Genomic DNA, 23,907 nt, shown 5'->3' with positions numbered 1-23,907 from the left:
TCAAAATATATTAATAATGTTTCACAAAAGAAAGAAAGGCATAAAGGTTTGGAATGATATGAGGGTAAATAACAGAATTGTCTTTTTTCCCTTGGTGAATACAGGACAAGTGGTTTTGAGAATTTATGAATTTTTTCCACAATTCGTATAATTTTACTTTCAAGTACAGGTTTGATTTTTCAGAATATTTCAAAACAAAGTCTAAGAGGAGAAAAAAATCATTCTGTTTTGCTCATGTTTACCAAGGGTGGCAGTATTACTGAAAGACGTCATATATTAATCATTTTACCACTGATCTAGTCAAGGCAAAAAGTTGTTGAAGAAGGTGAAAACTGGCGGTCTAAAACCAAAACTATACAAACATACATTTTAATTTAAAATTTTTGTTGGTAAAAAGTTTGTGAGTAAAACAAAGTTCATGAGTCAATGACTCCATTACATTGATTGATAACGCTTGTTCTCAGATGTCTTTTCATAGCTGTGGAAAGAATGTTGTTTTCTTTTAGGGCTGTGCCTGTGTGTGTGTGTGTGTGTGTGTGTGTGTGTGTGTGTGTGTGTGTGTGTGTGTGTGTGTGTGTGTGTGTGTGTGTGTGTGTGTCAGGTGGTTTAATGCATCTCAAACAATAACACTCGACTGAACTACAGGACGTGGTAAAACACTCGACACAGTTAACACTCAGGTCAGTATTGCAGAGTTTTATCAATTTACAAGTTCATTTTCATGTACCTTGTCAAAATTCTTGCCACGATTTACATGAAGTTGATTTTTGGCTTTAGTTAGGGCCCGAGCACCAATGGTGTGATGACCCTATTGGAATTGCTCCGTTTATTCTTTTTGAGCTCTTTTTCCATAGGTGCAAAATCCTTCTGCATCCCGATCCTGAATCTACACACGAGACATCTCTGAACCTGAGCTGTGACAAATACTTTCAAAGAAAAACTTGCTTATTTCTGAAAAAGTATATAAGCTTTATACTGGTCATATATAATATCGTACTGCATCAAGTGAAATGTACAGTTATAACAACACATACACACATCAGTGTATGCTGGACGAATACAGTACACTTCTCTTTAAAGCTATAACAGTCACATTTGAGTCCCTGTCTTACAAAATAAACAACAAATATATAAATAGTTTCCCTTTCAGTCAAGTGATTGTGTATTAAATACTGTTTGACCCAATAAATGGATAATACTATTGTTTGTGTTTGCCATATACTCCTGATGTAACTCAGAATGTCCAGTTCAGGTCCTTGTAGTTTGAAGCATCAGGAATTTGGTAACTGAGTTTATTCCAGAGCTCGGAAAGGCACTTATGTGGCGAAACCAAGTCCTCACAGAGCGAGCAGTGGCATCCTGAGTCTCCGTGTCGGACACGACTGCTGAGAGGAGCGGTTTGTGAGTGTCTGAGTGCTGTACAGTCCCTGTGTGCCCAGTTCTCTTCCTCTGTTTGTTTGGATCTCTAGCAGCCTTCTGCTCCTGTACAGGTCATGGGGGTCATCGGCCGGGGCAGGATGTAGGTTTAATGCAGTGGCCCTGAAACAGGACCAGGCTGGCGGGACAGTGGCAGCCGGCGACACAGGGCCTGTGACAGGGTCCCACCTCGTTCCAGTTGTGGCACGTTTTAGTGCAGCTGGGTCCACACGTGTCATAAACCGCACCATGTTTGCAGTGTGTGCCTACAGCAGAAGAACACATACAGCTCTAGAAAATTTTGTTTCTTTGTTTAAAATGTTTCTTGAGCATCAAATCATCATATCAGAATGATTTCTGAAGGATCATGTGACACTGAAGACTGGAGTAATGATGCTGAAAATTCAGCTTTGATCACAGAAATAACAGTATTTCACAATATTACTGTTTTACTGTACTTTAGATCAAATAAATGATCGTGACAAACGACATGATGCTTTTAGTGAACGGTTACTACACAATACAAAAATTAAAGCTGAAAATATATGTAGTTATGTTACTCTTTTTATAAAAAAAAAAAAAAAGTTGCCAGCAAGCACCACCATATTTGATAATTTTCACAAAAATGTCATGACCGCCTGAATATTTTGTTAAATGAATATGTAAACAGTCGATATATCAAACAAAGAAAAGAGCCTCTTCTTTTAAATAAAACATTTTATTCTAGCTTCATTATTAATGTCACTCTAGACATCAGGATTAGAGATATCCACTTAACATTCAATCCCAAAACATGTTTTGTATTTTTTCGCAATTTCCTAAAAATAGCCAATTAACCTATGTTGCCTATTTTGAATTTGAAAATGAGTTTGCAATAAACGTGTCAGGTGTGACTTACTGATGCAGGCGAGCTCCGGTCTCCAGTGCACACGGATGCCCTCTCTCTCACACGCTCGACTGTAGGCTATGAACGACTCACAGTAACAGTTCTTATGCACTGGACACTCACACATGTCTGTTACACATGACCTAAAGAGAGGAAGCAGAACGAGTTTTACTAGTTAATCTCACTGACTTCTTTAGAGTTAGTGTTGAAGAAGTGTGTAATATATGCACCACTATCATCACCAAACGTAATCACAAAAATAATCATTTCAGACATTTTTTCTGAAAACTTGCCCAACAATCATTCAATGGAAAATAAATGGCCCTTCCCTATACTCATAGCTTTAATAATTGGCCGATATTTCTATATGTCCCTCAGACAGTTAAATCTGATGTGACCTCTGGACATGTCACAGTAAACATTATTGACTGGATCACTGTGTGGTACTGAAACGTTCATCGTAGAGCTTTTCATCGCAATGTCCCATTCGCTTTGACGTGTTCATGTGCTGTTTAATCAAGCCAGTGAATTTTGGCTTGCACTTCTGTAACTGAAGCTGATTATCTACAGTCATGATCCCACAGTGGCTAAACACCCTCTGGCTCCAGCTGCTACAGAAGCCACACCCCAAATTCTCAGTAGCCACGCCCCAAACTCACCACCCGCTACAGTAGCCACGCCCCAAACTCTCCACCTGCTACAGTAGCCACGCCCCAAACTCTCAACCTGCTACAGTAGCCACGCCCCAAACTCTCCACCTGCTACAGTAGCCACGCCCCAAACTCTCAGCCTGCTACAGTAGCCACGCCCCAAACTCTCCACCTGCTACAGTAGCCACGCCCCAAACTCTCAGCCTGCTACAGTAGCCACGCCCCAAACTCTCAGCCTGCTACAGTAGCCACGCCCCAAACTCTCCCCCTGCTACAGTAGCCACGCCCCAAACTCTCAGCCTGCTACAGTAGCCACGCCCCAAACTAGCCACCCACTACAGTAGCCACGCCCCAAACTCTCAGCCTGCTACAGTAGCCACGCCCCAAACTATCCACCTGCTACAGTAGCCACGCCCCAAACTCTCAGCCTGCTACAGTAGCCACGCCCCAAACTCTCCCCCTGCTACAGTGGCCACGCCCCAAACTCTCCACCTGCTACAGTAGCCACGCCCCAAACTAGCCACCCACTACAGTAGCCACGCCCCAAACTCTCCACCTGCTACAGTAGCCACGCCCCAAACTCCCAGCCTGCTACAGTAGCCACACCCCAAACTCTCCACCTGCTACAGTAGCCACGCCCCAAACTATCCACCTGCTACAGTAGCCACGCCCCAAACTACTAGCCACGCCCCAAACTATCCCCCTGCTACAGTAGCCACGCCCCAAACTCACCACCTGCTACAGTAGCCACGCCCCAAACTCTCAGCCTGCTACAGTAGCCACGCCCCAAACTCTCCACCTGCTACAGTAGCCACGCCCCAAACTATCCACCTGAAGCCTTCACAATAAAATGGCACATACACATGACATGATTGTTTACTGCATTTGCTCTGTCAAAGCAGTAATAAATGACACTTCTCAAATGTTCATCTGAGCGAGATCTTTGGTTCAGAGATTCAAATGCTAACAGTTTCCTCAGAGCTTTGGTTTGATAATGATGACTGGGGAACTCACTTGTAGAAGGAGGTAAAGTCTACAGCAGAATGGCACTTCTGAAACTCCCAGGACTTGAGCTTTTGGCAGGTTCTGTGCGCGCGGAGCTTTACTTTGACTGTGCCGGGACAGAGGAAGGATGTGGGCCTGCGGTTGGGAGCCTCACACACCTCGTTGTCCTCCACGCGCCAGGACTCCGCAAATTCATCCACGTCAAACTTAAACTGGCCATCTCCTCCGAGAGTGTCGTCTCGCCTGTGACCGTTGTAGTTTCCGCACAGCCCGCAGAGCCGCTCCTTCAGATGGGGCGCCGCGACCACCTCCACCAGACTGTCCCCGTCCCACGAGATCTCCAGCCCTGATGACACAGATGAAGAGTGAGGGAAAGGAAACATGCTGCATCTGCCTATGTTGGAGAAGTTGATGGTGTGACACGCTATCTAAAACCATTTCAAACAGAGTTCGGCTAAATCAGGGGTGGGGAACGCTGATCCTGGAGGGCCATTGTCCTGCAGAGTTTAGCTCCAACCTTAATTAAACACCCGAAGCTAATCAAGGTCTTCAGGATTACTAGGCAGGTTACAGGCAGGTGAGTGTTTTTTCAGGGTTGGAGCTAAACTCTGCAGGACAGTGACCCTCCAGGATCAACGCTCCCCACCCCTGGGCTAAATCATTTAGAAATCAAATTAATTGAGAGACTACATGGAATATTTTTACTTTTAAAACTCACTTGCACCACTGGACCAGTGAAGGCAAACACAAATTTTTAAGAAGTTATGAAAAGAAATGATGACTCCTTATAAAATGCACATTTACATGAATTTTAACTTAAATTTTGGATCTTGAAAAATCTATGGACGTTATGCACTGCAGCCCATTGATCTATTGTTCCCATTCATAAATGGAGTTTAAAAGACAGTAATATTGATTTAACTGCACTGACACTATTAGATGAAAACTGAATTGAGCTGAATTATGACAGTGACACTGACACAAACAAAAATATGTTCCCAGTAAGTTATGAAAATGTCATTTCTGAATGTTCTCTGAACGTTCAAAACATCCAGTATTTTAAATGTTTTAAAAACGTTTTCTCTTGGTTATGTGAACGTAAAGGAAACCTTCCATTGTATCATTCTGCAAACATTATGGGAATGTTACTTTTGAATGTTCTCTGAATGTAGTAGCATTTTAAAAACGTTAGAGGAACGTCCAACTAAAACATTTTAGAAAAAACGATGTATAAAGAACATTATTAAAGAGCAGATAACTCTGAACGAATGCGCATGGCACTGTACTCACTTGGTCATTGGAAGCTAGCTGTCATTTTTATTGAATAATCACTTTAAGCACACAGAACATGCTCTTTTGAAAGAGAAAGGTGTGGCAAACTCTGCTGTTCTACCTGTGCAAGGAATGATTTGAGCTGCCGGCACAAAGGTTGCATACAGATCAATGTCATACAGAAGTGAGAGAGTTAATGAAATCACAGTCCTGTTTCTGGTCCAAGGGTCATTATTGTGCAAGACACCTAATCTTAAGTTTCTTCATTCTTACACTGCAAAAATCATTTTCTTACTCAACTTTTTTATGGAGAGTCAGTTAATTCAATATATCAGCAGAGCACCTTAAAGAGGAATCCCAATAGCCTACTTGACACAAATCAGTTTTGGCCAGAATGTCATATACTGAAAGCTGGATATATAAATATGTCCCACTTCACCTGCATGCATACAGTATACTTGCAAAATGAATACTATACTATCGCCCAGCTCTAACCCAGTCGTGCAATAAGCGTCTGGTCCATCAATTAAATTATGCTAGGATTGTCCTGCTTGAATGTTGATTATTTTCCTCATATTCTCCATTGTTCAGCTCCTCTCTTCCCAGTCTGTCAGTAACGCTCTGTTTAGTTCCTGTCTCTATGAAGCCCCTCCTTCTGAAAAGCACAATGCGCTCTGATTGGTCGGCTGGAGCAGTGTGTTGTGATTGGTGTTTGGGAAATGTCCCGCCCCTTACCATAACCGCCAGTTTCAACACACTACTAACTAACTCAACCAGGCCCCGCCCCTTTATTCTGCATATGAATTATTTAAATGAGGAATATTGTGAAGAAAACTCAGTGGAGGCGTTTCAGAAACACTGACACTGATATAGAGAAGAACAGGAGCTTTGCAGAGCTTCTTCATGCTCAAACAGCAACACTAAAGACAGATGAAGATGGGAAACAGAAGAAAAGGTGCTGTTTAAATGGCCCTTCTGAACTCCGCTCTTACCTGCGATGGTGGTGAGTTTGAGCAGGTACCCATCCAGGTCGATGTGGACCCCAGTGCTATGGAAGGGGAGAGCGATGCGCGTGCCGTTCTGACGGACGGTCAGGTGTTGGTGGAGGCTGATGCTCAGGCCGGATGTGTGCAGCTCCACTGATTTGGTCCATGAGAAGGAGCGCGTGCGCCGAGCGTCGTTCTTCACCAGCACTGTGAAACTGGCCGCCGGAGAGCAGTCCTTCGTGAGCACATACTTACACGTGCCCTGGAAGTTAAAGGTGCGGCCGTCAAAAGTGTTATAGTGAGGGTCTCCGAACACGGTGCACACGCCTGGTTCTGGAGTACAGAAGAGAGTGATGGATAGGGGAAGTACTGACTTTGTATGTTAAATAAAGATAATGCATATTTGTATGCAAGCAGATGGCAAACTTATACTTGAAAGATAGATTGCGTGTGTGACAGGAGTTAACTGGTGTAAAACAAAAACTTTAGTGCTCTAACAGAAAATTTGTCCTTTTATAATAACTTGATTTTTAAGTGTTCTTCTGTCACGCCTCACAGCAGGATGATCGTGTAAAGAGGTCAACTTACTGTCAGTGCAAACAGGACAGCAGCCAGTGCGATTCAGTATCTTATTCTGCAAGACAAAACATGGTAAAGAGACTGACTGACTTAGAGAATCAGAGAATCTGACAGGTTGGTTCTAACAAAGTCCCTGTCAAGGAAAGTCTGTTCACTCTGCGGCCATATTTGTGATGACTTCACCGATCAGCGACTGGCTCTTTTGTTTAGAAGGCGGGACTTATTCCGCCATATTGCGTGTTGCAGTTTCTCCCATTCATAAGTAATACGAGTGCACTGTCTTTCTATATATAAAGTCTTTGGTTATAATATCCAGAATAAATCTAAAGGCAGTGTTGAGTGTAACTAATCACAAAATAATGAGTTAGGTCATGTGTCTGAATTATAAATGAATTATGCTTTATGTGTGTACTGTTTAGATTTCTTAACGTTTTTGAAGGAAGTTAATTTCTATTGGTCACCCTTTACATCTGTCTGTGAGTTTTGCAAATATGAAAAGTATTAAAAAGAGCTTGTGACTGAACCTCGTAACTCCATTGGTTCCTCAAACTGTCAGTCAAATCTCATAACTCCGCCCACCTCTATATAAGTGCTGCACACAGTTTGGAACGTCTCTGCTTGTTTGCACTGCAATCGTGAATAAAGAACTGGTTCTCTGAAGAACTACAGCGTTTTCTTTACTCAAGAAACATTATATATACACTACCATTGAAAAGTTTGGAAACATCACTATTATTAATGTTTTTGAAAGAAGTCTCTTATGCTCATCAAGCCTGCATTTATTTGATCAAAAATACAGAAAAAAACAGTAATATTGTGAAATATTATTGCAATTTAAAATAATGGTTTTCTATTTGAATATACTTTAAAATGTAATTTATTTCTGTGATCATTCTGTGAATTTTCAGCATCATTACTCCAGTCTTCAGTGTCACATGATCCTTCAGAAATCATTCTGATATGATGATTTGCTGTTCAAGAAACATTTATGATTATTATCAATGTTGAAAACAGTTGTGTTGCTTAATATTTTTTGGAAACTGTGATACTTTTTTCAAGATTCATTGATGAATAAATAGTCAAAAAGAACAGCATTTATTCAAAATAGAAATCTTTTCTAACAAAATAAATCTTTACTATCACTTTTTATGAATTTAACACATACGTGCTGAATAAAAGTATTAATTTCTTTAAAAAAAAATGACTGACCCCAAACTTTTGAACAGTAGTGTATAATGTTACAAAAGATTTAATTTAAATAAATGCTGCTCTTTTTTAACTTTTTATTTATCAAAGAATCCTGAGTATCACATTATAAAAAAATATTAAGCAGCACAATATTTGTAATAAATCATCATATCAGAATGATTTCTGAAGGATCATGTGACACTGAAGACTGGAGTAATGATGCTGAAAATTCAGCTTTGATCGCAGGAATAAATTACATTTTAAAGTATATTATAATAGAAAACCATTATTTTAAATTGTAAAAATATTTTACAATATTACTGTTTTTTTCTGTATTTTTGATCAAATAAATGCAGCCTTAATGAGCATAAGAGACTTCTTTCAAAAACATTAAAAATAGTAATGTTTCCAAACTTTTCAGTGGTAGTGTATATAAATATAAAGGCTAATGTCTTATGTATTTAAAGAGTGGTGAAGAGTGTTTTAGTCTAGCATCTGTCGTCGAGTAACAGCCGATACTGTCTTAAACAGCCTGTGTGAAGCACTTCATCTCTAATAACATGAGATTTTGGCAAAATGACAGAAAAAACTGAGCGCCCACATATAGATACAATAAACTTTATAAACTGTAAGTTGATGAAAACGTAATGCAATGCACTTCCTGCTGTTATAATGACAGATAAAACACTCGTTACTCCATTTGAGCTTAATTTTGGTAAAATATTAATAATATAATGACGTGTGTCTGACCATATATAAAGTCACAATCAACTTTGACAACACAGTGTTTAATTATTTAAAAAATACAGTGTTTTTTCCATTTCCTGAAAAGTAGCAGTTTTGGACATACGAGGTTTCCTCCTGACGGCAGCGATATATAAAGTACGGCATGACTATAAACTGTCTGGGCGTCTTCACAGAACTCACCGAGGGACAGCTGGTGATAGGAACACAAATCTTGGGCTGACATTCAATATTCCCCTTAACACAGGTGCAGAGAGAGCAGTTCACAGACGACCATCTGTCCCCGTCCTAAGACACGAACAAACATGTGTTATATCAGCCAGTTCATCACATCATCACACACACACACACACACATCTATCCTCGTGGACGCCTCACCCTGTAGATTTTGCTCTTCACCCTGCAGTACTTCACCTCCTCCATCTTCAGATGAGACTGGCACTCCTCACAGCAGCCGCTGCCCTGACAGCTGCCGGGCGCCGAGCACCGCCTCCTGCAGGCCACCGTAGAGTCCACGCAGGAGCAGGAGGTGCAGGCGTCATAGCTGATGGAGGAGCCGTTCTCATAGACCTCGCTGCGGAACAGACAGCTGCCGGGAGACAGGTCAAACACCTTCCTCTGACCTGGACGACACACACATTTCTCATGAAAACAGAGACACAATTACACATGGACCGCTACAGCCACACAACAGATTGACAGACACACTTTATTTTCACAGATTCATTTCATTTGTATCTGTCATTATGTACAGTAGTGTGTAAACGTGATGTCCAGCCGGAAATCTTCACCCTTTATTCAAATACTATTAAAACATGTTAAAGATGTTCATGTTGTGTAGTTGTGCTTGGAGTCGATTGTTTTATCTGTGATAATAACTCAATGAAACATGACAACTTGTGTGACATCACTTTTGTCATTCAAAGAAATGATTTGGGAACTCCTTTATTAGAAGGCAACTATTTTTTGGAGGCTAGACTCATTTTTTCTGAACTGATTAGTTTGGATGTGTGGGAGTTACTCTGCAATTATTAACCCCATTTCTGATCTCTGACCCACTGCAACACCTATGAAGAGACGGCGCCAACTCCTGCGAGGATTTCAGAAGACGCAATCATCTGGATCAACATGCACATTGCACAATTTCTACATCCTTCTACATCTTTTTTCCAAGAACTCATTGCTTCTACGTTCAGTTAAACTGCTAACAGTGATTGTAAAGTAATTGCCTAAATTATTACATTATTTGCTAACTGCATTCTTTAAATTGTGATGTTGACATGCATTCTCTGTAAAGCTGCTTTGAAATGATATGTATCGTGAAAAGCGCTATACAAATAAATGTGAAATTGAAATTGCAATACCTCAATTTGATGAATGACTACATTTCTGAAATAAACTTTTATTTAATAATTGGATTGTTTGTTGCATGTGCAACGTGGGGAAAATATCTAATATATCTGTCAGTGTGGAAGTCATGAGTTAGTGTTCTCGAAGTGTCTTTGTGTTTTAAGCTCTGGGAGAGAATAACTCACCACGACATCTAGGACAGCACTGTCCCGGCGGCGTGTGGGTAAGATGAGCCGGGCAGGACAGGACCGGACACACCACCTTATGACACATGCTGTGACCTCCCTGAAAAACACACACGATTCACTGGACTACAGGTGCTACTGACAGATACACAAATGTTTATATTTATATATATATATATATATATATTCATCATCTGAGATGGCCTGCTATTCACTCTTAAAAACATCCATAAGAGGTGATGCCATAGAAGAACCATTTTTGGTTCACCAAAGAACCTTTTATTTAACTGTTCTTTAAAGAACCTGTTTGAAGAACATTTTAATAATCTAAAGAACCTTTAGTGGTTAAATAATGGATGGATGTTAAAGGTTCTTCATGGAAACATCAATGCCAATAAAGAATCTTTGGTAACACTTTACTTGAAGGGGTGTGCATAAGACTGACATGACACCTTCATAATCTTGACATGACACGTGTCATGAATATGAAGGAGGTTTTATGAATGTTTATGACAACTGTCATTAAGTGTCATTCGCTCAATTATGTCATTTTTAATGCAAAGATGACATTGTTGTTACGACAACTTGACATAAACCAACACATCATAACCTGTCAGTGTCTTTGTCATGACAACTTGACATCATTTAGCTTTATGGGTTAACATTACATTAAACTGTCATGTGGTTGGTTTTGACATGAGGCCATTATAATAGTGTCATAAATATGTATCTTGAGCTCAAGTACAGTGGTACAATTTGAACTTGTCATTAAAATGTCATTAAGTGACAATACTCTGACAAATAATTTTATAACAGCGGCACGACTATTTTTCATTTCATGTTTTTTTTTTTTTTTTTTAAGTTTCCTCCAACAGAAGGTCAGATAATAGACAATTTCAAATTTCGTAAAAAAGATGACACTGTTATAAAATAATGGTAACACTTTATTTTAGGGTCTTTTAACTAGTTGCTTATTACTATTAGCATTCATATGGCTAAAATATTGGCTATTTATTAGTACTTATAAAGCACATATTAATGATCTTATTCTACATTCTTAATCCTACCCAATACCTAAACCTAACAATTAACTATAATAAGCAGTAAATTAAGAGTTTATTGAGGGAAAAGTTATAGTTAATCGTTTATATATGTGTTCCCTATACTGAAGTGTTACCAAAATAATGTAATGTAATGTTAACCCATAAAGCTAAGTAGTTTTTTAAGTTTGATAATTAATCTGCTATGTCATGTTTATGACAGGTTATGATGTTTTGCTAATGTCAAGTTGTCATGACAAAGACACTGACAGGTTATGATGTATTGGTTTATGTCAAGTTGTCGTAACAACAATGTCATCTTTGCATTAAAAATGACATAATTGAGCGAATGACACTTAATGACAGTTGTCATAAACATTCATAAAACCTCCTTCATATTCATGACATGTGTCATGTCAGTCTTATGCACACCCCTTCAAGTAAAGTGTTACCGAATCTTTATTTTTAAGAGTGTTGTTTGGCCGTTGTAAAGAGTAGTTTTGTTGAGACTGATCTGAGAACAGTGTTTGACAGATAAACTCACAGTGCAGATGCATTTAATACAGGGATTCCCTTCAGGATGAAATTCTTCATCTTCTTTATATAAATTCCCCTCGAAAATACAGCCTGTGAAACACCAACAAGCACTAAGATGAGAATCTGGCTGATGAACAGAGACATTCAACATTCTTCTAGACAAACAGTGACGCTTCATGGATCGTGTTGAGCATATCAGTGTCTGGAACGCTGTTTATAGCATGCAGATTAAATAGACTTATTTTTGAATTGTTGAAGTTTCCCTTTCTCTTTCTTTTTTCCATAAAAAACACACACACACACACACACACACACATTGACTGACCCGGGCAGGTTGGGCAGCATTTCTTCGGGTGGATTTTGGGGTTCTTACAGTGAATGACGCACCTCATTTCTGCTTCAGTGACGACACCTTCCTGTCCAAAAGAAAAGCTCAAATTAACTCAAACATCCTCTTTCACATTTATATTTGTAGTTGTTTTTTCTTGTTATGTGAGGTCAGCAGGTTCATCTACATGTTATTTTTTCTCATTTGGCCAACATTCTCATTTAAATCTAGTTGTTTAAAGCAGTCAGTCTGCTATATTACTCCAGATCTTCATTTGTCCTGTTGATCTTGTGTTTGTTCTCGCTCTAGACGAGTGTGTGTCAGTGTTTGAGTGAGATGGAGTCACCTGACAGCTGTATGTGACGCAGGGCTTGACAGGGCTGATCCAGTGATGGGAACTGTTGTAGGACGTCCCCTTCAGCTGACAGCCTGAGAGAGAGAGAGAGAGAGATCAGATGAGGTCAGATGAGATGCATTTCAAGCCGTGTACACTGGGAAAAATGTGTAGGACTCTGCCAGTAAATTTCATTAAATAATTACAAAGAAACAGCAGGTAACACACTGAATTAAAGTCACCATGAAACCAAATGGACAATTCTTTTTTTTAATTATTTTATGGAGCAGTGTTTATTCTAAATGATTTATCGGTTCACATCATCATGATTGTGTTAAATTCAGTTCCTCATAATCTTGAATCAGAATATCTTCCTCTTGCAGCATCTCTTCTCTTCTCTGATGACGAGGGCGGGACAACCTGTCACTCACATGAGATCCACCAATAGCAAACCACAACCATCCAATCAAGCCCCGCCCTACATTTGTTCTTGTTTGAGAAGCGTTTCTCTCGACAAACGACACAATAGAGAAGAATAGACGAGTGCAACTTAACTTTAATGACTTTAAATATTGAATCTTGAAGTAAAATTGTAAAACATACTCTGGATGATCTTTGTTTTATTTACACCTTTGAAACATCATTTTTTACAGTATAACTAGAAAATCTGAACCTCCATCTTTACTACTACTATTAATGCATTTTAATTTGCTCTTACAGTAGAAACAAGCTGAACTGATGAACTTATTTTCTAGAAAAACCCTCAAAAAAAAAAAAAAAAAAAAAAAAACTCCCAAGAAAGAGAGAAGATGGAGAGGTCAGCTAGAGTCATAGCGTCTCTCAACCATAAGGTGGCAGTGATGCCCACGTGACTTAAACAGCAAAACTGTGCAGAACTGAAGAGCTCAAGTCTGTCAGTCCAGATGTAATAAATAATAGCAAGATATTTCTCATAGTTTCAGACCTTTGCATCTTTCACAGCAGGCTCCCGTCTGTTTGACCACCAGCGCACAGTCCTCTGCCAGCGGCGGACACTTCTCCTGCTTACAGTCTACTTTCTGATTCTGAGGACACACAGAAATGCATCAAGAACAAGGACTGCAATCATTTTACTAGCAAAGACGAGCCGTGAAATTTAGTACGGGATGTGATCGGCTCTCTGGACAGATCAGCTTAATTCAATCACATCATGACATCCCATCGACAGCAGACCAATGCATGTACATAAAGAGCAGCATCATCTTTCAGAGATAAAACTTCCTGTATTGATCGCTATTCATCAACAGAATCAATGCGAGACATTCATCAACCCGTGGTATCAGCTTCACACGCTAACCTTGTGAAAGACACATTGTTTGTCTCTCATGTCCTTCTCTTTATAACATGAACACTGCCAGAGTGATGTTACACATCTATATCTATCTGTGTGATCAGGACAGGGATAGACGTGGATAAATCAGCTTAACTTCAGTTCATCACTCATGTTTATCCATCTATTGATTTTACACTGGATATAGCTGTGGATTACACATGCACCATTCTCACCGATTTCAACTTAAAAACTCAAGTTCATCTGCTGGCTGTACAAGTCATTTCAACTTTTTATATTAAACGGACTTCAAAAATTGAGTCGAATCTTGTTTAACTTATAAAAAGACGTGAAAATGTTTAAATTATTTTGATGAGTTAAAGTAGTGTAAAAACATATATATAGTAATTTACAGTGTTCAAATTCAGCAATGTAAATGTATCCACAGCACAAATCATATAAAAGTCACACTTTGTTCTAAGGTGTCTTTGTTACAGTGTAATTACAGGCTACATTTCAGTAGTGACTCATTTTAATTAACAACGTGCACTTACTATAGGTGTCAAAAGGTTAGTTGCATGTGATTATGCATAATTTACTGTTATTACTACATGTAAGAAGGACACTGTAAAATAAAGCGTTACCATAAATTGCCCTTTAAACAATGTGTACATTATGAAGCCACTAAGAACAGTTTTACTAACATTATTACACCACAGACTGTTCTCATAAACAGAATTATCACAGACCACTGCACTCTAATGCTGCGGTAAAAACAAGCAAAGTTGGGTTGAAAATGGACAAACCCAGTAATTGGATTATTTTAACCCAGTGGTTGGGTTAAATGTTTGATCAACCTGCTGGGTAGTTTTATTTAACTCAACTATTGATTAAAAATGACTATATGTCTGACTTAAAATGAAACCAAAATATGTTGGAAATTAAAAATCAGACACATAATTACTAGAGGCAACAATAATAATCAAAAGATGAACATTTATTAATAAGCAATTTAATACATGTTTATTGTTTGATTATTATTCAATAAACTTATTAATAAATGTTCATTTCTAACCTATTATGGGTTCATTTTAAGCAAGAAATACAGTCATTTTTAATCAATATTTGAGTTAAATAAAACTACCCAGCAGGTTGATCAAACATTTAACCCAACCACTGGGTTAAAACAATGCAATCACTAGGTTTGTCCATTTTCAACCCAACTTGGGTTGTTTTTACCCAGCATTTTTTAGAGTGTCTATAGACCTTATTTACCAGAGAAACAAGCGCGCCGCCATCTTTATAAAATTGTCTTTGAACTTCCGTTTTGCGGTAGCTCTGTACATTTCTATGGCATCGCTGTCAAAGAATAATTAGTTGGTTAAGTGGATTTACTTGTTGTAGAGTTAATGAAAGTTATCATGAGCATTGTTATGTTTAAAGCAGATGTCTTAACAAATGTCAGTAGATCGGGAAGATTTTAAAACGAGCAGTTCATTCATAAATGTAATATCGCTGTGGAAATACAAACCGGAAGTCAAAAGACAACGAGCGCAACGCTGAAAATGGGCGGGGCAACATAAGGTCTATATTGTATACAGGGCTCTCAAGTCTCACGCATTGGGCGTGAGACACACGCATTTCGACCCGTTCACACGCTCACACGCCACACCTTGTATTTCTCACGCAGAGAAATCTCCAGGATAACGCACAAGTTGCGCCGCTATTAGAGGAATCAAGCGAGTTCCCCATAGAGTTCAGAAGGCCCTGCCACGCACCAGTTAATCTAATAAAAAAATATAGCTACCGGACAGCCAATCAGAAAATAGAATTGCTGTATCCGGGTAAGATTGAGATATTCCCGCCACAACAATGTTTACGTTCTGATTCTAACGATACATTCTGTGATTCACGGGCTCGCGCACTGATTCAGATGCTCGCTTAAGTAGTTAGAAGAGGACATCTGTCAGTCACATTGATTCACATCTGGCTACAGACCGATCGTGATTGATATGGGACCATACACTATGAGTACAGTAAGTCATCTTTGTGTCCAGGCAGCTGGTAAGTTAGTTAACAGTTTGTCCAGAGTACTTTACGTGAACTTGCCTAGCTAGTAGGGATGGGCATTTTTCCAAAATATTGTATTCGAATATTTGGGCTAATAAATAACTGAATATTCGTGTATTTAAAGCTGCAGTCCGCAACTGTTTTTGTGTTAAAAATGTACAAAAATTATTTAATGAGAATATACAACATGAATCCATTTTCCAAACCGTGTTTTTGTCTTATCCTGAATCATTATGGTACACTTATAATAAGTGTTTATATTCGGACTATTTCAGACATGACTGGTAGGACCCGCCGCAGAGTATCACAGTAACTGCGTGACTCGCCATAAAGTAATGGAGAAAAGTAAACATGGAGAAAAGTAGCTCCGGCTAGAATGTTCCTCCGCAAGACGCGTGCTGTTCTGTTTATTAACCGCTAGACCGCCAAAAATCGCGGACAGCAGCTTTAAATTACGATTATTTTGAGAAAATGAGAGACGTTTTTAAACATTTTTTTATTCAAGTTGTCATCACCATTTCTGAACAAACTTATTATTAGGTAATATACACAACAAGTTTACGTTTTATCTTAAGGTTTTCATTCAGTTTAAAACATTAAACAATATGTGTAAACAAAAAATATCGGCCTAAAGAACAAGCATTATAAGCTCAAGCAGCGAGCGGGAAAAAACACTGCAGAACGTAATGTACATATAATGTACACTAGAGTCAGAATATGGTTACCATGTTTATATTGTTTCACATTATAATGTTGAGGAAAAAAATAAAATAAAATGTGTATGATTATATTACCATTATCTCTCTATCTCTCTCACTCACTCACTCACATACACACTAAAATGCTGAATTAAATAAATATTTTTTTATTTGTACGAATTTGTGTCATTTTTCATATCAGACCCCCATCCCCACCCAAACCCCCGTCGCTGCCGCCGCCGAAATCCCACTCTGAACTCAGTTCAAAACTTGAGAGCCCTGTTGTATATATATTGATTAATTCTACACAATCCTTAAATATTCTTATATTCTGTCAGAACTTCCTTATCTTATACAATATATATATATATATATATGTTATATTTGTAGTATAATATGCTTATTATATATCTGTCTCTTGTACAGTCCTTCTATTCTGTACAATCCTTGTGTTGATACAATGTCAAATCACCTTAGGTTCACTAATGTTGTTCAGATAACATAATATTTTGAGTTTCTGTTGATTAAATCAATCTCTTTCTTTGTATTAATTAAAAATTTGACTTAAAGTTAAAGCAACAGTAATTGTACAGTAGTTGCCCTCACATTGAGCTCTTCAGAATCGAGCAGCTCTAGTTATCATCTGACATATGGAGGCATGTTCCTCACCAGACAGACGCAGGAGATGCAGGGGTTGTCTGTGATGTTGGGGATGTGCAGCACTTCTCCCTCGTTCTCACAGCTCGCCTCTGTACCTGCATCAACACAACACTGATTCAACACGAGGAACACATCTCTCCAACATCTCTATCTCACAGTGTCTCTGGATTATACTGATCATCGAGCAATGAGATGAGCTACACTGACTGCTTTCATTCAAGTCAAACATATGATGTAATATTGCTAAATCAGCCGACATACATTAAATAGGAGCTACTTACTCTTCCATTTCAGATATTTTCATTTCTTATGTACATGTTCTGATTATTTTCTATGCAAAACACTTTGAGTTACCATTGTGTATGAAATGTGCTATATAGCCGAAATAAACTGGCCTTGATGTATACTGATTAATAATGGCATAATCTGAGACAGACACTGTAAAATGGTGCAGATCTAAAAAAAAAAAAAAATTTTTTTTAAAAACTAGACTGACACTTTCTGAAAAAATGTGATGAAAGCAGATTTAAAACTCCTCAGATTTCCAGCATGAAACTAACTCATATTCAGAGTTTGAGATCTTCTCACCAGTGATTAAAGGCGCAGTTGAATGTGGCGTTTGGAGAATGAAGAACCAGAACAGCAGGTTGTAGGTGACTGGAGGAGACAGACACAGCATCCTAAATCCGCTCCAGACGCACGGGGGGAAAGAAAACTAATGAATAAACAGAGTATCCAAATCCTGTAGCACTGCTCTTCGATAAGATCCAGACAGAGGGAGGCATGGGTGTCATGAGGGAGTCGATCCCGACGCGCAACCTTCAGCAGACATTATCATGACAAAAACGCTCCAAAACACACCTCGACGAGACTTTCTGAAGATCCAGATCTGCAGGTCACAAACTCCACAAAGAGGTAATATCCAGAGGTGCTGTGGAGAGATGGCAGTGCCATGGTCCGAGCGGTCAGAGCTGTCCGGATCCTCGCTGACAGACGCACGGATGCGCGCGGCGGCTCATGTCTGACGCCGATCCTCCTCCAGCTCCGGAGCCGCAGCTGATCATCCTCCAGCCCCTCTCTATTTAAACACACGTGTGTATGTGTGTGTGTGTGTGTGTGTGTGTGTGTGTGTGTGTGGTGAGGTGTGTGAGATCCGCCCCTCAGCCTATAGACGCACTCAGCTCTCGAGTAACTTTCTCACCAAACAAGAATTTCAGCCTATTATTAAGGCACTAGCGCTGGAGAGGAGCATGCCTTTTGCATGTAACTCCTAATCTTAGAATAACAATGACTTCATTCATTGACAATTATCCAAAGTAGGTGCTAAGCGTCGTCAGAAATCCAAACTATCTGCATGCGCATGCGGACTGTCCCATCTGCACATCAAAGATCAGATGAATCCTGAAGATGTGGGGCTCAGACACACACTTTCAGTCCTGGGATGAATTGCTTAGACATGCTCTCGGAGAATGGCTTTATTCCTGTAATATTAGTCACTAGATAGCGCCAAAGAGCACCTTTACTGGAGATCTGGAGTCTTGGAAGCTGAACTCACCTTGGTGACAATCCCTCTTGACAAGCCCAAGCAATTACTGTGGGTTTGACCAATCTTCTTATGTAGATCCACTTATAATAGTTACGTTTAATTGGTTTAATAATCAACGGTGAGTGATAAACCATCCACAGCTCACAGATGCTTCATGTCAGAGAGATTTCAAATGATCCGGCTCATGCTGCGAGAAGATGATGTGTATTTCTGTGTGAATATGATGTGAGGAAATGTTGTTTGTGATAAGATAGGGATATCAACTTTATGCTGTACCTTTTTGCCATGAACTTTAATGCATCTTATTGATCCTACAGGGAAAGATTTATTCATTCACGATTACATTTTTTTCTTTTAAATTTGAGCCCGTAATTAAAGTCATCTTTGGGTGTTCTGGTGAAACGACAGACTTCTCTCTGGTGACGAATGCCAGACTTCTCCAATCACTGAGTTCGCTTTAGCTCCGCCCCGCTCCATTCACATGACTGATGATGGAAAGAATCAAGCCCCACCCCACATTTTTTATTTTTTGATAATGTGTTTCACTGATGCAGGTCACAATATGAGATGAAAGGTCTATGGCTACTTCCATTACATCACGACTTTAACTCTGCTTTTTGCAGAGAAGGAATGATCTTGGCACAGGTTATTTTTCTTGTGGTTATCTGTACACTATATGATCCATATCCAGTGTTGGCGAGAGTTACTTTTAAAAGTAATGTGTAACAATACTGCATTACCCCCTAAAAAGTAACTAATTGCATTACTTGTTATGGAAAGTAATGTTACATTACTTCTGCGTTACTTTTTGTCTGACTTGTGCTGGGCTTGCTTGTTTTTTCAATAAAAAAACAAACAAAAACTAGTTGTGTTTTTGTCAAATGTTTAGGTTCTTTCACACCAGAAGTGAAATGAATAAGCCTCAGGCTGAAGGAAAGGCAGATTCACTCCTGTACAGTAGAGGGCGCAGCTCAAACTAACCTCTCAGCTGTGATGTCACTCTGGATTAAAGAAGAGTAGGATACAGGGGAAGGCTGTGTTCCACTCCCAATTTTTATGCCCTTCACGCACTAACTTCCCTTCTCGGATGTGCGTCATTGCTTACGTTGCATGAGTGCCCACTACTGGCTAAAATGAAGCACACTAAGACCTTGATCACTTGGAATTCACTGATTTATTATTTAAACCTCTTTTCTACTCATGAATTTGTTTTATGCAACATTCTATATGCTCATACGTTGTTGTAGAAAATTTATAAAATCCTATAGGTATATGAGCTGTTGGAGAAAAATAAAATTACACAAATGAAACAAAATATCAATAGTATAAACTTTGACTGTGAATATAAGGTAGCTACAATTATAAATCTCAACATAATTAATATATTATACACTATTATGCGATTAATTCTCAAAATAATCAATATATCATACACAATCGAGGGGACAAGGGTCTGTCCATATAAGCTTCCCTCGTCCACTTGACGAAGTGGAACGCACTTAAAAATGTCGGCAGGGATTCCCTCGAGAGGAAGTGCTTAGGGAAGTTCATGAGTGCCTGTCTAAAACTGGATTGGAACGCAGCCGAAGAAAGTTCAACACTCTTACTTCAGCAATAGAAACAACAAAATGAAACACAAATGTGAAGTTTATCTAAATGCAGATTTACTCTCTAACAGTAGGTGGCGCTTATCCACCTTACTTTTCAATGCGGAAGTGAATGTGCAAAACCTCCAATTCATTAGCCACTATAGGTGAATAACCAGAAGAATAACAAAGCGCAGTACATGGTTAAACTATTTGCTTTACAAACCAGTGTTTAATTATGACAATAGATTAAAATAATATGGTATGAAATACCAGTTTGCTATATCAAGCAGCTGTTTTGTACAGCTAAAATTAACCGCAAGTGGATGAGGCCAGAAGACAGACACATTCAACACACAAATGACCACGACACTCTTACTTTAAGAATAAGGTGGAATAAAAAAACAGCATAAATACGCTGGTTATCCACAGCAACACCTCGCAGCTTCCCGTTTCTGACAAACTGCTGTTGAGATTTTCCTCGAGCTTTTTTTGAAAACAAAGTTGCTTGTGTTACAAATGTGAAAAAGTAACTCAGATATTTTGTTGTGAAATTAAAATTAGTTACTTTACTAGATGCTTGAAAAAGTAATTGATTATGTAACTCAAGTTACTTGTAATGCGTTACACAACACTGTCCACTGATGATGAAGTGAGTCGAAACTAAATGAAAGTTAAGCGCCACCTACTGTCAGAGAGTAAATTTGCATTTGCAGTGAATTAAGAGACAAACTGTATTGTATGTGGAAAATTGAACCAAATTTTCATGTTGAATATTCATGTTGCTTTAATTCAGTATACAGGTGCTGGTCATATAGTTAGAATATCATCAAAAAGTTGATTTATTTCACTAATTCCATTCAAAAAGTGAAACTTGTATATTATATTCATTCATTACACAAAGACTTATATACGGTATTTCAAATGTTTATTTCTTTTAATTTTGATGATTATATCTGACAACTAAGGAAAATCCCAAATTCAGTATCTCAGAAAATTAGAATATTACTTAAGACCAATACAAAGAAAGGATTTTTAGAAATCTTGGGCAACTGAAAAGTATGAACATGAAAAGTATGAGCATGTACAGCACTCAATACTTAGTTGGGGCTCCTTTTGCCTGAATTACTGCAGCAATGAGGCGTGGCATGGAGTCGATCAGTCTGTGGCACTGCTCAGGTGTTATGAGAGCCCAGGTTGCTCTGATAGTGGCCTTCAGCTCTTCTGCATTGTTGGGTCTGGCATATCGCATCTTCCTCTTCACAATACCCCATAGATTTTCTATGGGGTTAAGGTCAGGCGAGTTTGCTGGCCAATTAAGAACAGGGATACCATGGTCCTTAAACCAGGTACTGGTAGCTTTGGCACTGTGTGCAGGTGCCAAGTCCTGTTGGAAAATGAAATCTGCATCTCCATAAAGTTGGTCAGCAGCAGGAAGCATGAAGTGCTCTAAAACTTCCTGGTATACGGCTGCGTTGACCTTGGACCTCAGAAAACACAGTGGACCAACACCAGCAGATGACATGGCACCCCAAACCATCACTGACTGTGGAAACTTTACACTGGACCTCAAGCAATGTGGATTGTGTGCCTCTCCTCTCTTCCCCCAGACTCTGGGACCCTGATTTCCAAAGAAAATGCAAAATTTACTTTCATCAGAGAACATAACTTTGGACCACTCAGCAGCAGTCCAGTCCTTTTTGTCTTTAGACGCTTCTGACGCTGTCTGTTGTTCAAGAGGGGCTTGACACAAGGAATGCGACAGCTGAAACCCATGTCTTGCATACGTCTGTGCGTGGTGGTTCTTGAAGCACTGACTCCAGCTGCAGTCCACTCTTTGTGAATCTCCCCCACATTTTTGAATGGGTTTTGTTTCACAATCCTCTCCAGGGTGCGGTTATCCCTATTGCTTGTACACTTTTTTTCTTTTCCTTCCTTTGCCTCTCTATTAATGTGTTTGGACACAGAGCTCTGTGAACAGCCAGCCTCTTTTGCAATGACCTTTTGTGTCTTGCCCTCCTTGTGCAAAGTGTCAATGATCGTCTTTTGGAGCAGTCTTCCCCATGATTGTGTAGCCTACAGAACTAGACTGAGAGACCATTTAAAGGCCTTTGCAGGTGTTTTGAGTTAATTAGCTGATTAGAGTGTGGCACCAGGTGTCTTCAATATTGAACCTTTTCACAATATAATAATTTTCTGAGATACTGAATTTGGGATTTTCCTTAGTTGTCAGTTATAAACATCAAAATTAAAAGAAATAAACATTTGAAATATATCAGTCTGTGTGTAATGAATGAATATAATATACAAGTTTCACTTTTTGAATGGAATTAGTGAAATAAATCAACTTTTTGATGATATTCTAATTATATGACCAGCATCTGTAATTATCGACTCATTTGGGAGCTGATCTCCATCTCCTACACATCAGTGCTACATCGCTCTTACCACGCCACTCTCTTATGTGCGAGTTAGAATAGTGAAGTGGCACATCTCGGGTCTCAAAATGGATCCTTACACGGGTTAGAATGGCATCAGAGAAAAGGTTATACAGTGCATGAGACGTAAATTTCGTCACCAGCGTAGTACTCGCGTACAGTCATCTTTCTAAACATGGACACCGTACTCACTCACTGCATCTGAAATAACATGCTTTCTGAGTAGGCACTTCTTTTGAATAGGTACTTTGTAAACATTAAAAAGTATGTTGTCATTGTCATGTGACCTACAGTATCACAGATCCTCTCCTGTGGCCTCATGGGATAGTAAAGTGTCCACTGATGTGGACTGCAGAATCTCACAGAAGTAACAGGTCAGTTTGCCCATACTGTACTGTGAATTCAGACATACTCTTTTCACATATTGTTTTTTGCCTACTATATAGTAGGGAAGTATGCGTATTTGGATGTAGTCCCTGTATCAGGCAGTGGATGACTTTCTGCACTCCCATTGGTTAGTTTCCGTATCACTCCTGAGCTCATTTGCATTGATCTCTGCTGAATGTTGTTTCATCACCGTTTGTGTCGGCAGAAACTGCAGCTCTCGCTGAAAGTGAATCTAGTCTAGTGGGTTGTAGCAGTCAGTGTGATCTGTGCTATCATTCATCATTAATGTGAAGAGTTTTAAACTAAAATATACATTTTATAGGCACCAAAACTTAAGTCATAACGTTGTTTGAACAGATTTTAAAAAAGCTAAACTGAACACTTTGAAAATGCCCCCAGTTGGGAATCACTGCTGCAGTCTGTAGTATGATTTACATTCAGTATGTATAGATGTGGGATATATGACTCACTTCTTCCCTCTAATAGCGGCACAGATCAGCGCTGTACGGAGCTGATGATTTTGTGCGGAGGGAAACAGACATTATTATCTAGACAAATGGCCCTATCAAGTTGCCCAAATGAGGCAACATAATACAGAAACGATGCATGCAAAACCACAGAAAAATCCATTAAACATCTAATCTTGGTCCAGACACACACACACACACACTCGAACACATGCACACACACAAAAAGAGTTCACCATCTCATTG

At 39.1% G+C, this 23,907-nt stretch overlaps 1 protein-coding gene across 2 annotated transcripts; it reads right to left on the bottom strand.

Annotated features, from left to right (window-relative positions):
* Positions 1 to 681: 681 nt before the first annotated feature.
* bmper (BMP binding endothelial regulator) lies at positions 682 to 18,719 on the bottom strand. 2 transcript variants are annotated; one of them, XM_048152808.1, is made up of 15 exons: positions 18,099 to 18,719; positions 17,826 to 17,917; positions 17,247 to 17,332; positions 13,465 to 13,564; positions 12,513 to 12,595; positions 12,164 to 12,254; positions 11,846 to 11,928; positions 10,262 to 10,361; positions 9,105 to 9,349; positions 8,910 to 9,014; positions 6,804 to 6,849; positions 6,222 to 6,548; positions 3,967 to 4,303; positions 2,315 to 2,445; positions 682 to 1,682 (listed from the first exon to the last, which is right to left on the bottom strand). In XM_048152808.1, the coding sequence occupies exons 2-15, from the start codon at positions 17,914 to 17,916 to the stop codon at positions 1,501 to 1,503; spliced, it is 2,007 nt and encodes a 668-aa protein (XP_048008765.1). In that variant the 5' UTR covers position 17,917; positions 18,099 to 18,719; the 3' UTR covers positions 682 to 1,500. The 2 variants fall into 2 exon arrangements, with proteins under 2 accessions (XP_048008765.1, XP_048008764.1); XM_048152807.1 differs by having other exon boundaries at positions 17,826 to 18,381.
* Between the last annotated feature and the right edge of the window lie 5,188 nt (positions 18,720 to 23,907).

Source organism: Megalobrama amblycephala, linkage group LG13, assembly GCF_018812025.1.
Source record: "Megalobrama amblycephala isolate DHTTF-2021 linkage group LG13, ASM1881202v1, whole genome shotgun sequence".
Taxonomy (NCBI): domain Eukaryota; kingdom Metazoa; phylum Chordata; class Actinopteri; order Cypriniformes; family Xenocyprididae; genus Megalobrama; species Megalobrama amblycephala.
The sequence above is the reverse complement of the archived record's forward strand: the minus strand, read 5'-3'. Positions and strand labels throughout refer to the sequence as shown.

Bases quoted from the DNA above. Each gene is read 5' to 3' on its own strand.
- bmper (XM_048152808.1), bottom strand. From the start codon at position 17,916: ATGCTGTGTCTGTCTCCTCCAGTCACCTACAACCTGCTGTTCTGGTTC. The intron at 13,565-17,246 runs GTGAGGAACATG...GTGTGTCCTCAG, and splicing joins GCATCTCCTGCGTCTGTCTG to AATCAGAAAGTAGACTGTAA. The intron at 9,015-9,104 runs GTGAGGCGTCCA...TTCGTGTCTTAG, and splicing joins TGAAGAGCAAAATCTACAGG to GACGGGGACAGATGGTCGTC.